This window comes from Leucoraja erinacea, chromosome 37 (genome assembly GCF_028641065.1).
Source record: "Leucoraja erinacea ecotype New England chromosome 37, Leri_hhj_1, whole genome shotgun sequence".
NCBI lineage: Eukaryota > Metazoa > Chordata > Chondrichthyes > Rajiformes > Rajidae > Leucoraja > Leucoraja erinaceus.
The window spans coordinates 9,339,888-9,355,219 of record NC_073413.1 but is presented as its reverse complement, the minus strand read 5'-3'; the positions used below and the strand labels follow the sequence as shown (position 1 = coordinate 9,355,219).

Sequence of the window (15,332 nt, the reverse complement as noted above, 5' to 3'; positions counted from 1 at the left end):
GAATAGGTGACGTGTTCCCGATGTTGGGGAAGTCCAGGACAAGGGGTCACAGCTTAAGGATAAAGGGGAAATCCTTTAAAACCGAGATGAGAAGAACTTTTTTCACACAGAGAGTGGTGAATCTCTGGAACTCTCTGCCACAGAGGGTAGTTGAGGCCACAGTTCATTGGCTATATTTAAGAGGGAGTTAGATGTGGCCCTTGTGGCTAAAGGGATCAGGGGGTATGGAGAGAAGGCAGGTACGGGATACTGAGTTGGATGATCAGCTATGATCATATTGAATGGCGGTGCAGGCTCGAAGGGCTGAATGGCCTACTCCTGCACCTAATTTCTATGTTTCTATGTTTCGGTTCGAGACCCTTCTTCAGACTGAGTCAATGTTCATGCAGCTGCCCAAGCGAATTATGAGGTGCTGCTCCTCCAATTTGCGCTGGGCCTCACTCACTCTGACAGTGGAGGAGGCCCAGGACAGAAAGGCCAGTGTGGGAATGGGAGGGCGAGTTAAAGTGTCTGGCAACCGGGAGATCACGTAGAGCTGAGGTGTTCGGCGAAACTATCGCTGAGCTTGAGCTTGGTCTCGCTGATATATTGGTGTCCACATCTGGGACAGTACAGGTGTTGAGTCTTTAAACTCCTGCTGAGATTGGGGTCCAATCAGTCGTCATACTGTTTCAAAGCAGACACACAACTCTCCTATTCAAGTCAAGTCAAGTCAAGTTTATTTATTTGTCACATACACATACGAGATGTGCAGTGAAATGAAAGTGGCAATGCTCGCGGACTTTTGTGCAAAAGACAAACAACAAACAAATTATAAACACAATCATAACACACATATTCTTTTACATAATAAATAATAGAAGGAAAAACGTTCTGTAGAGTTAGTCCCTGGTGAGAAAGGCGTTTACAGTCCAATAGGATCACACGATGTACACACACACAGATAATACATCATTGAATGATACATCAACATCATTGATGTTGAATGATATACAAGGCTGCCCCCAACTGTGATTTTTTTTAGGTACACAAAAAAGCTGGAGAAACTCAGCGGGTGCAGCTGCACCCGCTGAGTTTCTCCAGCTTTTTTGTGTACCTTCGATTCTCCAGCATCTGCAGTTCCTTCTTAAACACTGTGATTTTTTTAAACAGGTTGGACAAGGTTCCATTCAAAGAAACATAGAAAATAGGCGCAGGGGGAGGCCATTCGGCCCTTCGAGCCAGCACCGCCATTCATTGTGATCATGGATGACCGTCCCCTATTAATAGCCTGTGCCTGCCTTCTCCCCATATCCCTTGACTCCATTGGCCCCTAGAGCTCTATCTAACTCTCTCTTAAACCCATCCAGTGACTTGGCCTCCACTGCCCTCTGTGGCAGGGAATTCCACAAATTCACAACTCTCTGTGTGAAAAAGTTTTTACTTACCTCAGTCTTAAATGACCTCCCCTTTATTCTAAGACTGTGACCCCTGGTTCTGGACTCGCCCCACATTGGGAACATTTTTCCTGCATTCAGATTCCGGTTAGTTTATTGTCATGTATCCCTGTGTGCTATGAAAGTCCTTGCTTTGCATGAAGCTGCAGTGTAAGCAGCATACATGATAAGACACAAAGTACTAGGTCGATTTTAGTTTTAGCTTTGGAGATACAGCACGGAAACAGGCCGTTCGGCCCACCGGGAACGTGCCGACCAGCGATCCCCGCACATTAAGTATCCTACACCCACTAGGGACAATAAAAAAAAAAAACATTTACCAAGCCAATTAACCTACAAACCTGCACCTCTTTGGAATGTGGGAGGAAACCGAAGATCTCTGAGAAAACCCACGCAGGTCACGGGGAGAACGTCAAACTCCGTACAGACAGCACCTGTAATCGAGCGCTGCATTTACTGTAAGGCAGCAACTCCACCGTAACTGCTTGTATCAGGTTTACACCAACTCCAAAGATTGGTCGTAAAAGTCCCAGAATGTCTCGTCCTTTTTCTCATCCCGAACAGCTGTGGTTTTGTGTTCCTCTCCGCGCCACAGAAACTCTGGGTTAGCGTCTGGCCTGTTGGTCTTCGGGACCGTTGTCGGTGGCTCTGCAGCGGCTTTCTTCCGTTGACCTGGCTGCTCCATGCCTGCCTTCACGCGGGGCTTGCTGAGCTGGGGACAGGCCGGTGTGTACTTGGTCTGCTCCTCCACGTAAAGCTGGAGGTTTCTTGACAACCTCTGGCGGGCCGGCGGCGTGTCGCTCCGGGCACCTTGAAATAGCAGAACGGGTAGAGTGACCGTGAAATATCGTCCCCACGCCAGCCCACCGCCAACACACCCCCTCAACCAGATGTTGACCCCCATCTCCAAAAGAAGTCGTCACCCAGGGGACTGTCGTCTGAATTCAAGTCCCACGACAGAGGTTTGAGAACAGAATAAGGCAAGGGGTCATCCCGAAGGTGTGTTGTAATGTCAAGAGATGTTGCCTTTAGTGTGAAATAAAACTGCACTCTCTAGTAGATGGTAAAGGATGTTACAAAATTCTTAAGGGGCTGGACAGGCTAGATGCTAGAAGATTGTTCCCGATGTTGGGGAAGTCCAAAACAAGGGGTCACAGTTTAAGGATAAGGGAGACCTTCGAGATGAGAGAAAAAAATTCACACAGAGGGTGGTGAATCTGTGGAATTCTCTGCCACAGAAAGTAGTTGAGGCCAGTTCATTGGCTATATTTAAGAGGGAGTTAGATGTGGCTAAAGGGATCAGGGGGTATGGAGAGAAGGCAGGTACAGGACGCTGAGTTGGATGATCAGCCATGATCATGATCATATTGAATGGCGGTGCAGGCTCGAAGGGCCGAATAGCCTACTCCTGCACCTATTTTATCTGTTTCTATGTTTAAGGGCGGCACAGTGGCAGAGTTGCTGCCTCACAGCGCCAGAGACCCCAGTTCGATCCTGACTACAGGTGCTGGTCTGTACGGAGTTTATATATTCTCCCTGTGACCGCATGGTTTTCACCGGGTGCCCCGGTTTCCTACTGCATGCCAAAGACATGCAGGTTTGTAGGGCTGACGGCTTCTGTAAATGGTAATCATTATCCCTTGATGCTAGGATAGTGCCAGTGTTCGAAGTGATCGCATGTCGACGCGGACTCAGTGGGCCAAAGGGCCTGTTTCCACTGCATATCTCTGAAGTTATGGTGGACTTACACGGTACTGCACTCCAGTTACCTTCCATCATCACCTTGTGCTTCTTACCATAGGGTCTTTGCTTCTCACCATCAAGCTAATTGCGTATCCACTTACCTAGCTCTCGCTGTATCCTATGTAATCTAACCTTTAGGGCCGCCAACTTTCAACATTTAGCAAAGGCCTTGCTGAAGTCCATATGGTCAGTGTCTACTGTCCTGCCCTCCTCAACCTTTTCAAAATACTCAAAGCCATGAGATCTGATCCCCTACACACTAAATGTGTAGGAGGGAATTTCAGATGCTGGTTTAAACCAAAGACAGAGACAAAAAGCTGGAATAACTCAGCAGGACAGGCAGCATCTCTGGAGAAGAGGATTAGATGACGTTTTGGGTCGAGACTCTTCTTCAGACTGTCTCAACCCGAAATATCTCCTCTACCTTTTATCCAAAGATGCTGTCTGACCCGCTGAGCTACTCCAGCATTTTGTGTCCATCTTGTGACTAGCGGTCATAGTCTATGAATTAAAGGACGTTCTTTTCGGAAGATGAGGAGGAATTTCTTTAGTCATGGGGTGGTGAATCTGTGGATTTTTTTTTGCCACATCAGGCAGAGATAGATTGATTCTTGATTAGTGCGGGTGTCAGAGGTTATGGGGAGAAGGCAGGAGAATGGGGTTAGGAGGGAGAGATAGATCAGCCATCATTGCATGGCAGGGTAGGCTTGACGGGCCGAATGGCCTAATTCTGATCCTATCATTTATGAGCTTATGAACGAGGTTCAGGGGCAAAATAACCTCAGCTCGTGACTTTGGCTCACACACCGTTCCTTGCCGGCTCTTACTTAAAACCGTACTCGTTCAAAATATGTTATTACTCTACGAGACTATTCTCCAGGAATGTTATACTTTCCACACAAAGGACTAAAGATGATTTTATTTCATTGTTTTAATATCCTCAGTGGCGCTATTAAATGTCCGATTTTTTCTCCAGCTCCGCTAACGCTTTCTTGACCCTCTGGTGAATGACGTTCATGGCAATCCAGTGACCTAAAAGATGCACACAACCTTGCTAGTAATCAGGGCTTAAACTTGCAATTCAACTATCTAGATCAGACTATACAGGTAGTCTTTGGGTAATGGGACGGTTCAGTTCCCGAGAAACAGGGCGGCACGCTGGCGCGGCCACCATATATTCTCTCTCTGCCCTCTCTCTCTGCCCCCCTCCCTCTCCCTCTCTAGCGCGCCTGCGAGTTGGGGGCTATGAGTGAGTGGATAGGGCGGTGGGTGGGGTAAAAGGAGCGAATGAATAATATTAATATAATATCAAGAGGGCTGGTTAGGGTGTGTAGTGGGTGGTTAGTGTGTGTATGGGGGGGGGGGGTTAGTGTGTGTATGGGGGGGGGGGTTAGTGTGTGTATGGGGGGGGGGGTTAGTGTGTGGGGGTGAGGGGTGGTTAGTGTGTGTGTGTGTGTGGGGGGGGGGGGGAGGGGGGATGGTTAGTGTGTGTGTCGCAGGCCGCCCCCCCCCCTCCCTCCGCAACCGCGCGTTGAGGGGAGGGGACCCAACGGGTCCCACATAGTCTAGTATATATATATGAATGTGTGTGTGTTTACAGAGTGATTATTAGAGTGTTTACAGTGTACTGTGTTTTCATACACTGAGCTTTGTGTGGGTATTAGAGTGAGGATGTGTTGGAAGAAACTACGGATAGGCACAAAAAGCTGGAGTAACTCCTACACAAGGATGCTGGTTTAAACCAAAGATAGACGCGAAAAGCTGGAGTAACTCAGCAGGACAGGCAGCAACTCTGGAGAGAAGGAATGGGTGAGGTTTGGGGTCGAGACCCTTCTGATGATGTTGGATGATGACCCTCCAGACTTGCTTTCTGACCCACTGAATACTCCAGCACTTTGTGTCCATCTTAGAGTAAGGATCATGGGTTGAAGAATTATTGGCAGCGTTCATGTTCATAAGTGATAGGAGCAGAATGAGGCCATTCGGCCCATCAAGTCTACTCCAAAATTTCATCATGGCTGATCTATCTCTCCCTCCTGACCCCATTCCCCTGCCTTCTCCCCATAACCTCTGACACCTGTACTCATCAAGAATCTATCTATCTCTGCCTTAAAAATATCCCTTCGCTTGGAACAAAGCCTGACAGGATCCCAACCCAAAACGTCACCTGTTCCTTTTCTCCAGAGATGCTGTCTGACCCGCTGAGTTACTCCAGCTCTTTGTGACCATCCAACAAAGGGTTGACTGCCTTCAGGGGAGTTTGTGTGGATTAGAACACAAGAAAGAGAGACAAGACGCCCCTCTCCTAAACAGGCAAAAGCTAGTGAAGTATGAAAATGCACGCTACCAGATTCAGGGACAGTTTCTTCCCAGCAGTTATCAGGCAACTGAATCCTACCACAACCAGAGAGCAGTGCTGCACTGCTATCTACCTCTTTGGTAACCCTCGGACTATCCTCGATCGGACATTGCTGGCTTCACCTTGCACTAAATGTCATTCCATTATCATGTTTCTGTACGCTGTAAGTAGATCGATTGTAATCATGTATTGTCTTTCTGCTGACTGGTTAGCACGCAACAAAAACGCTTTTCACTGTACCTCGGTACACGTGGCAATAAACTAAACTGAAACTGATTTATCCTTCCATCCCATCTTTCCCCCATCAGCTTCCGGCAGATCTCAGAGGGGTTGGATAGCGGGCAAGGACGCGCGCAAGGCAAGGTATACAAGTGTCGTACTCAGATCATCCGACGTTCGGCCGTGCCAGTGTTTGGGGTCCCGTCGATGCCGGTCAAACACCTCCTTGGTGTAGGTGGAATGGGCCTCGCTCTTCCAGGAGCCCGAGTAACCTGGCGTCACAACAACACAGGCATCCATATCAGACCCCACTTCCCTGCGCAAGGATGGTTCACACATAATAAAGCCTTATAGAGTGGCACAGCGTGGAAACAAGCCTTTCGCCCCAACTTGCCCACACCGCCCAACACGTCCCATCTACACGTCCTACCTGCCCATGTTTGACCCATATCCCTAATAATAATAATAATAATAATAATAATAATAATAATAATATAATCTTATTTATATAGCACATTTTTAGTCAACTTGCATTGACCCCAAAGTGCTTCACATAATTACATTACATTTACACATAGGCAAAGGTGGGTGAAGTGTCTTGCCCCAAGGACACAACGACAGTATGCACTATAAGCGGGATTCAAACCGGCTACCTTCCGGTCGCCAGCCGAACACTTAGCCCATTGTGCCATCTGTCGTCCCTCCAAACCTGTCCTATCCATGCACCTGTCTGACTGTTGTTTTAACTGTTGGGATAGTTCCCTGCCACAACTACCTCCTCTGGCAGCCTGTTCCATACACCCACCACCACTTTATGTGTGAAAACATTACCCCTCAGGTTTCTGTTAAATCTTTTCCCCTTCATCTTAAACCTGTGTCCTCTGGTCCTCGATTCACCTACTCTGGGCAAGAGACTGTGCATCTCCCAGATCCATTCCTTCCAAAGCGACAGCCCGATTAATTCCTCAGAAGTTCATCCAAATTAAAATGTTCGGCCCAGACTGGTCTGGCCCTGGTCGGGGATAGTTTTTCTGACCTGTTTTCTCCTCCATTGACGCTGCCTGACCTGCTGACTATTTCCCTCCTTTCCTTTTTAACCGTGATATCAACATTTTTCCATCTACTTGAATAAAAATGATACCTGCTGGTATCATACCAGCTGGCTTTAATGTCAATATATTTGCATGTTTTAATATACCTGTTGATTTTGTCAATACATCTTCTTTGAAGGTCAACAAAACTGCTGGTTTTACAGTCAATATACTTGCTGGGTTTGAGGTCAATATATTTAGAATCATAGAAACATAGAAAATAGGTGCAGGAGTAGGCCATTCGGCCCTTCGAGCCTGCACCACCATTCAATATGATCATGGCTGATCATCCAACTCAGTATCCCGTACCTGCTTTCTCTCCATACCCCCTGATCCCTTTAGCCACAAGGGCCACATATAACTCCCTCTTAAATATAGCCAATGAAGTGGCCTCAACTACTTGCTGTGGCAGGGACTTCCACAGATTAACCACTCTCTGTGTGAAAAATGTTTTTCTCATCTCGGTCCTAAAAGACTTCCCCCTTATCCTTAAACTGTGACCCCTTGTTCTGGACTTCCCCAACATCGGGAACAATCTTCCTGCATCTAGCCTGTCCAACCCCTTAAGAATTTTGTACGTTTCTATAAGATCCCCCCCTCAATCTTCTAAATTCTAGCGAGTACAAGCCGAGTCTATCCAGTCTTTCTTCATATGAAAGTCCTGCCATCCCAAGAATCAGTCTGGTGAACCTTCTCTGTACTCCCTCTATGGCAAGAATGTCTTTCCTCAGATTAGGAGACCAAAACTGTACACAATACTCTAGGTGTGGTCTCACCAAGGCCCTGTACAACTGCAGAAGAACCTCGCTGCTCCTATACTCAAATCCTTCAATCCAAGATATATTCTTATTAACACTGGAATATACTTACTTTCCAATCTTTCCCACTCCTCTGTAACTTGATTGGCTGTACTAGCATTAGCTGAAGATCAGAGTGAACACTTTATGAATGTTTTCAGCCAAGGACTTTAGTTAGAATGGGCAGTACCTGGGAAGATGTTACATCGCAGGGGAAAGCCAATTTGTTCATACATGTTTGCCTCATCCATGATGTTCTCTGCTGCGTTCACTGTGGTGTCCTTGGCATCCAGCATTCCTGCAGGATGTTCTTTGTTATACAAGAACTCCTTAACCTTCAGGGGAGCAGCAATAAAACGCAGGTCAGGGTGGACACAGTCCAAACAGCATTCCCTCCGCTTTGTTTAATAAGGGGTGAGACCTTGTGGGCTGGTGCAGCATGGATGTCATCTGATTCTGGTCGCTTGCCAGAACTCTGGTAGAGATGTAATGCTGAGGCTCTATAAGGCGCTGGGTCAGGTCGCATTTGGAGTATTGTGAGCAATTTTGGGCACAAAATCTGAGGAAGGACGTGCTGTCCCTGGAGAGGGTCCAAGAATGATCCCAGGAATGTGTGGGTTAAGTTATGAGCATTTGATGGCACTGGGCCTGTACTCGCTGGAGATGAGAAGAATGAGGGGGGACCTCATTGATACTGAATAGTGAAAGGCTTGGATAGAGTGGATGTGGAGAGGATGTTTCCACTGGTGGGAAAGTCTAGGACTAGAGGGCACAGCCTCAGAATTAATGGACATTCCTTTAGGAAGGAGATGAGAAGGAATATATTTAGTCAGAGGGTGGTGAATCTGTGGAATCCTTTGCCACAGAAGGCTGTGGAGGCCAAGTCAGTGGTTATTTTTAAGGCAGAGATAGATAGATTCTTGATTATTATGGGTGTCAGGGGTTATGGGGAGAAGGCAGGAGAATGGGGCTGGGAGGGAGAGATAAATCAACCATGATTGACTGGCAGAGTAGACTTGATGGGCCCAATGGCCTAATTCTGCTCCTATTACTTATGATCTTGTGTAACAATATTCACAGATTGAGTATATGTGGTTAATATTTAGTTTGTATTTAGTGTTTAGTATTATTTAATGTGAAGAAGGGTTTCAACCCTAAACATCACCCATTCCTTCTCTCCAAAGATGCTGCCTGTCCCACTGAGCTACTCCAGCATTTTGTGTATATCTTTGGTGTTAACCAGCATCCACAGCTCCTTCCTACATATTGTTTAATTTAGTTTAGTTTAAATATAAACTAAAGGGAAAGCAGAACCTTCGGCCCACCAAGTCCACGCCAACCATAGGTCACCCATGTTCTATCCTATCCCACTTTCTCCTCCTACACTCCAGGGGCAATTTACAGAGGCCAATTAACCTGCAAACCTGCATGTCTTTGGAGTGTGGGAGGGAACCGGAGCACCCGGAGGGTAAAACCCACGCGGTCACAGGGAGAACGTACAAACTCCACACACAGACAGCACCCTGTGGTCATGATCAAACCCAGGTCTCTGAGGCGGTGCAGGCTCGAAGGGCCGAATGCCTGTCCCACTTTCATGACCTAATTTCCGCAAACCGTTTTTTTTTGGAGTGTGGGCATTTTTTCATCACTGTTGAAAAAACAGGGAGAACCCAAATTCCACCACAGACAGCACTTGTTGCCAAACCCAGGTCTCTGACGACTGTACACTTTCTTGACCTAATTCCCGACCGTTTTTTTACTCCTGGGCATTTTTCATCATGTTGAAAAAACGCCCCGACCTACTTGTTGCCACGAGTACCTACGACTAGCATCACGACCTGCTATGACCTACCTACGACTTCTTACGACCTCACGACGACCATGCTGCGAATACGAGTCAGGGGCAAACTCGGCAGAGATCGTGAATTAGTTCGTGAAAGTGGGACAGGCCCAATGTACCACTGTTGGTCTCTGGCCTTGCACTCTCCCCGCTGGTGGAAAAACATCCTCTCCACATCCATGTCAGCTAAACAGGTCTTTTCACTAACCTTTTTGTCCGATAGGACCTCATTCACAATGTGGGTCCTGAACTTGTGCTCGATGTTTCTCGGGATTAGACATTGCAGGTCCCGAGAGGGCGGCCTGCCTGGAGTCTCACACATCGGCGATCGGGAGCCGGGCTGCTCCCCTTGCATGGACGTCGCGCTCCCCTCGAGGTTTCTGACAGGGCTGCCGGTCTGCGATTTGGGCGACTTCTTCGGGGGGAAAGGGGAAGCCCCTTCCTTGGCCAAGCCGCCGCACGGGGTGGCCGTCCCGTCCCCGGCAGAGCCCGCCTTCGAGCTTGGGCTCCTCACAAGGTCGTGGCACAGTTGGCCAGACTTGGGGGTGTGGACTGGCTGCGTCCTGCAGTCTCTCTCTGTCCCTTGCACCAACGGAGGCTCGGGTTGACAACGACATTCGGACGCATCAGGACTGTGTCCCTCTGGTACCTCTGCAAGCCAGAGTTGAAATCATTTAGGGTGCAATTTGCACATTCGCTCACTCAATTTCCACTGAATGTTGAGAACCTAGTTCAAATTCCAGTGATAGAAACATAGAAAATAGGTGCAGGATGAGGCCATTCGGCCCTTCGAGCCAGCACCGCCATTCATTGTGATCATGACTGATCATCCCCTATCAATAACCCGAGCCTGCCTTCTCCCCATATCCCTTGACTCCACTAGCCCCTATAGCTCTATCTATCTCTCTCTCTTAAATCCATCCAGTGATTTGGCCTCCACTGCTCTCTGTGGCAGAGAATTCCACAAATTCACAACAGTGATACAGTGTGGAAACAGGTCATTTGGCCCACAGAGTCCGTGCCGACAAACATTACCCTACACTCTAGGGTCTTTTAAATGCCGTTGTAGTACCAGCCTCAACTATCACTTCTAGCACCTCTTTCCATATACCGACCAGCCTCTGGTTGAAATAATTTCCCCTCAGGTTCCTGTTAAATCCTCCCCCCATTCACCTTAAACCTTTGCGTTTGTAGATCCTCCCTGTGACCTGCGTGGGTTTTCTCCGGGTGCACTGGTTTCTTCCCACACTCCAAAGATGTGCAGGTTTGTTGGTTAATTGGCTCAGGTAAAAATGGTATATTGTCCCTAGCGTGTGCAGGGTAGTGTTAGTGTGTCAAGGACGAGTCTCACCCTGGCCACTCCGTCTTCTCCCCTCTCCCATCAGGCAAAAGGTACAGAAGTGTGAAAACGCACACCTCCAGATTCGGGGACAGTTTCTTCCCAGCTGTTATCAGGCAACTGAACCATCCTACCACAACCAGAGAGCAGTGCTGAACTATTACAGTGTATCTAATCTACCTATTTGATGACCCTCGGACTGTCATATGCCGAGAGAATGGAACGGCTGGGCTTGTACACTCTGGAGTTCAGAAGGATGAGAGGGAACCTTATTGAAACATATAATATTGTTAAGGGTTTGGACACGCTAGAGGCAGGAAACATGTTCCCCGATGTTGGGGGAGTCCAGAACCAGGTGCCACAGTTTAAGGATAAGGAGTAAGCCATTTAGAACGGAGACGAGGAAACACTTTTTCTCACAGAGAGTGGTGAGTCTGTGGAATTCTCTGCTTCAGAGGGCGGTGGAGGCAGGTTCTCTGGATACTTTCAAGGGAGAGCTAGATAGGGCTCTTAAAGATAGCGGAGTCAGGGGATATGGGGAGAAGGCAGGAACGGGGTACTGATTGGGGATGATCAGCCATGATCACATTGAATGGTGGTGCTGGCTCGAAGGGCCGAATGGCCTACTCCTGCTCCTTTGTTATTCCCTTATCATGCATCTATACACTATAAATGGATCGATTGTATTCACGTGTTGTCTTTCTGCTGACTGGTTAGCACATAACAAAGCTTTTCACTGTACCTCAGTACACGTGACAATAAACTCAACTGAACGGTACGGGGGTCGTAGGTCGGAGTGGCCTGTTTCCGTGCTGTATCTAAACTAAACTAACTCTACCAGCTGCACCACTGTTGTTGCCACATCCTCTGGTAATGAAATGCCCGGTTATGCATCCCCTTACCTTTGTCCAAACCTTGACTGTCCAGCGTCGTGCCAAAGAGGCTTCGACCGGGGAAACTGCTTGCTGCTGCCACTTTCGTTTTCCTCAGTTTCTCTGGAACATATATATATATTTTAATACAAACTATTCTAAAGTTGATTTGTAGGAAGGAACTGCAGATGCTGGTTTACACTGAAGATAGACACAAAATGCTGGAGTAACTGTGGAATATTGTCTGTGGAATATTGTCTGCCTCTGACCACCGCTGCCGACTGTGTGGAGTTGGCACGTTCTCCTTGGGGCTCTGGAGTCTACCCAGGGTGGGGATGTGAAAGATTAGAGACCACAGCTTTAAGCTGAGAGGGATAAAGTTTAACGGAGACTTGCGGAGCAAGGTCTTTTACACAGAGGGTGGTGGGTGCCTGGAACGCGCTGCCAGGGGTGGTGGCAGAAACGATAGTGGTGGAATTTAGTCTGTGGAATTCTCTGCCTCAGAGGGCAGTGGAGGCTGGGAGGGATTGTCTAGATGGCTAGGGCAGGTGTGATTGCAAGAACAAAACAACAGAACTGTGGAACTGGTAAAAACGACTAGGGTGGAGGAAGGGGTCACCAGGATATTAACCTCTGATGTTACAGTTCTGGTGAGTTGTTTTTTTTCAACAGCATGTAAAGTTGGTCTGCGTTAATGGTATTTATTTATTTAGCGAATGCAAAGTCCTTTAGCCAAACAGTTGCCTCTTGATTTGCTGTATGAAGGGTGACAAGTCCTCCTTTGAGCCTTTGTTGAGGGCATGCTTCAACGATGTGTTGCATTGTTTGCTGCTCTCCACAAGCACACCGTGGGGTTGGACTGCTGCCCCATTTGTGAAGGCTGGCCAAGCAGGGGCCATGTCCAGTCCTGAATCTATTCAGCGTCGTCCACTGCTTCCTTGGGAGATTGGTGCCAGGGGCCGGTAGGGTGGGGTCTGACACCAGATGTTTATTTGGGACGTCCTTGGACTCCCATTCCTTTTTCCAAGCTGATTGGATGGTGAAATCAGCCGGTGGTGGGTTCTTCCAAATTGGTCGTCTAGATGGAAGTCGAGCAGTGGGTGGGTTGAAGATGTCCATGTGGATTGGCAGGTGAGGGGAGTTTTTGGTCTTTTGGAGCATCCTTTGAGTGAGGATGTGTGGAGGGGCTATGTTGGATAGGACAGGGAGCCAGGGGAGTGATGTTGAGCGGATTGTTTCTGTGATGATCCTCATTGTTGAGTTCAATTGGGTGTCCACATGGTGTGTGTGGGATGACCTGGACCAAACAGGGGCACAATATTCGGCTGAAGAAAATGCAAGGGCTAGTGCTGAAACGCGCAGTGTGGGGGCTGCTGCCCCCCCACTTTGAGCCAGCAAGCTTACTGAGGAGATTGAACCGAGGAAGATGCATAATTAGCCAGGACGTGAGGGATACATTCTTGCTCTGCCTAACAATGATACAATTTATTTGTTGTCATTTGAACCTCATTGAGGTTCAAACGAAATTTGGTTTCTGCAGTCATACACACAAGAAAAAGAACCAAGACACAACACAATTTACACAAACATCCATCACAGCGAATCTCCTCCTCACTGTGATGGAAGGCAAAGTCTTGTCACAATAAATAGTGTAAGGGAGTTTTTACGTTAACCCAACCGTGCAGATGAGACCTCGGCGTCATATTTTAAGAAGCTATTTCCAACACTGTAACACTCCACCAGTACCGTCCGGTAGGATCAGTTTGTCACCAAGAGGATCTTAAACTCTCTGATTGAGAACCGACACTGTCATCTAAATGTGTACGAAGGAACTGCAAATGCTGGTTTTTGCTGAAGATCGTCATAAAATGCCGGAGAAACTCAGCGGGTCGGGCAGCATCCCTGAAGAAAAGGAATAGGTGACATTTCGGGGCGAGACCCTTCTTTCGACCCTTATCTGAATCTGATCCGCGTCTGAAGAAGGGTTCCGAGCCGAAACGTTATCTATCCCTTCTCTCCAGAGATGCTGCCTGACCCGAGTTACTCCAGCATTTTGTGTCTATCTTGGGGATCATCAACGTGTCGCGGCTTAACAAAAGGAGCTCCGAATCAAGAAATGAGAATGTTGTTACCTGCCAGTTTCATGACTTCGGAGACTGCAAAAGAAAGAGCGGACAGCGGTTAGATCTTTGACTTTCACTCTTGTAAGTTTTTTAAAATCACATTTCATTTTTTATTTTTTTTGGTAGATTCGTGGTATTTGAGAATAACCGACCTTGGAACTGAGGGCAATCTGTGGCTGGGTCCATTTCGCGAGCTGGGTGAAGGAACTGCGGCCGGTCCTGTGTCCGGGCTGATGTGTGTTCAGAGGTTGGGGGAGGGAACTCCGGCAGCTCCAGTCCCACCTGTGGCAGCGGCTCGGGTCTGTCAAGTGGTTTACATGGTCAAGTCTACATTCCCTCCGCCAACCGACGCCCAGGTAGCCGGACCCATGACAGTTGCCGAGGCAACCGAGGTAAACACTCCGAGTGTAACAACAAGGAACTGCAGGTGTTTAAGAAGGAACTGCAGATGCTGGAAAATCGAAGGTAGACAAAAGTGCTGGAGAAACTCAGCGGGTGCAGCAGCATCGATGGAGCGAAGGAAATAGGCAACGTTTCGGGCCGAACCCCTTCTTCAGACTGCAGGTGCTGGTTTATACCAAAGAAAGACACAAAGTGCTGGAGTAACTCGGCGGGTCAGGCAGCATCTCTAGAGATAGATAAATAAATAGAAGATGTTTCGTCTCGGCACCCTTCTTCAAACTGACAAACATCCCACATGTAAGATGGATAGCACGGGCTCCACCGTTCACTGGTCATCTTATAGCCAGCCCTGCTTTGTTCCGGCCTTTTCCTATCTCCAGTTCCACCCCCACCACTCTTTATTTTCAGTCTGAAGAAGGGTCTCGATCCTTTTCTCCAGAGTTGCTGCCTGACCCGCTGAGTCTATCTTCGGTTTAAACCAGCAGTTGCAGTCCCATCCTACACACCGACCTTGCCTCTAAACACCAACTTTGAAAGGGGGTAGATTGTATCTTCGGGTTAGAGTTAGGTAGATAGAAAGATACTATAGTATCTTTGGATAGCACTGAGCATCACTGCTTCAAATCTACTGGGTGTCACCTAACGATAGCGGTAAGATTCAGTGTCTCGGATCAAGTCCACTATCCTGCGACAATATCTCTGCCATGTCTTGTTATCCAGTTCCCCCAAACAATTCAGTTGAGTTTATTGTCACGTGTAGCGAGGTACAGTGAAAGGCTTTTGCTGCGTGCTATCCAGTCAGCATAAAGACAACAGTGGAGTAGGCCAAAAATGCTGGAGAAACTCAGCGGGTGCAGCAGCATCTTTCGAGCGAAGGAAATAGGCAACGTTTCGGCCCGAAACGTTGCCCATTTCCTTCGCTCCATAGATGCTGCCGTACCCGCTGTGTTTCTCCAACAATTTTGTCTACCTTCGATTTTATAGCATCTACAGTTCCTTCTTGAACACGCAATGAAGCTCAGCAGGACCACAGTGAAACTAGATGACCGTGACGACTAGGGTAGATGAGGGATGGAGAGAGGATACAAGGGTTACAAAATTAGTGAAATCA

At 47.8% G+C, this 15,332-nt stretch overlaps 1 protein-coding gene across 1 annotated transcript; it reads right to left on the bottom strand.

The window, feature by feature from the left end:
* Positions 1-7,815: 7,815 nt before the first annotated feature.
* On the bottom strand, positions 7,816-14,059 carry LOC129713713 (uncharacterized). Its single transcript, XM_055662964.1, has 5 exons — positions 13,972-14,059; positions 13,829-13,852; positions 11,727-11,819; positions 9,622-10,136; positions 7,816-7,980 (listed from the first exon to the last, which is right to left on the bottom strand). The coding sequence occupies exons 1-5, from the start codon at positions 14,003-14,005 to the stop codon at positions 7,816-7,818; spliced, it is 831 nt and encodes a 276-aa protein (XP_055518939.1). The 5' UTR covers positions 14,006-14,059.
* Between the last annotated feature and the right edge of the window lie 1,273 nt (positions 14,060-15,332).

Excerpts from the sequence above, each read along its gene's own strand:
- LOC129713713 (XM_055662964.1), bottom strand. The coding sequence starts at position 14,005 with ATGGACCCAGCCACAGATTGCCCTCAGTTCCAAG. Across the intron at positions 10,137-11,726 it reads CAGTCAAGGTTTGGACAAAG|AGGTACCAGAGGGACACAGT; the intron begins GTAAGGGGATGC and ends TCTGGCTTGCAG. Across the intron at positions 7,981-9,621 it reads ACCAGCGGGGAGAGTGCAAG|GTTAAGGAGTTCTTGTATAA; the intron begins GCCAGAGACCAA and ends GCTCCCCTGAAG.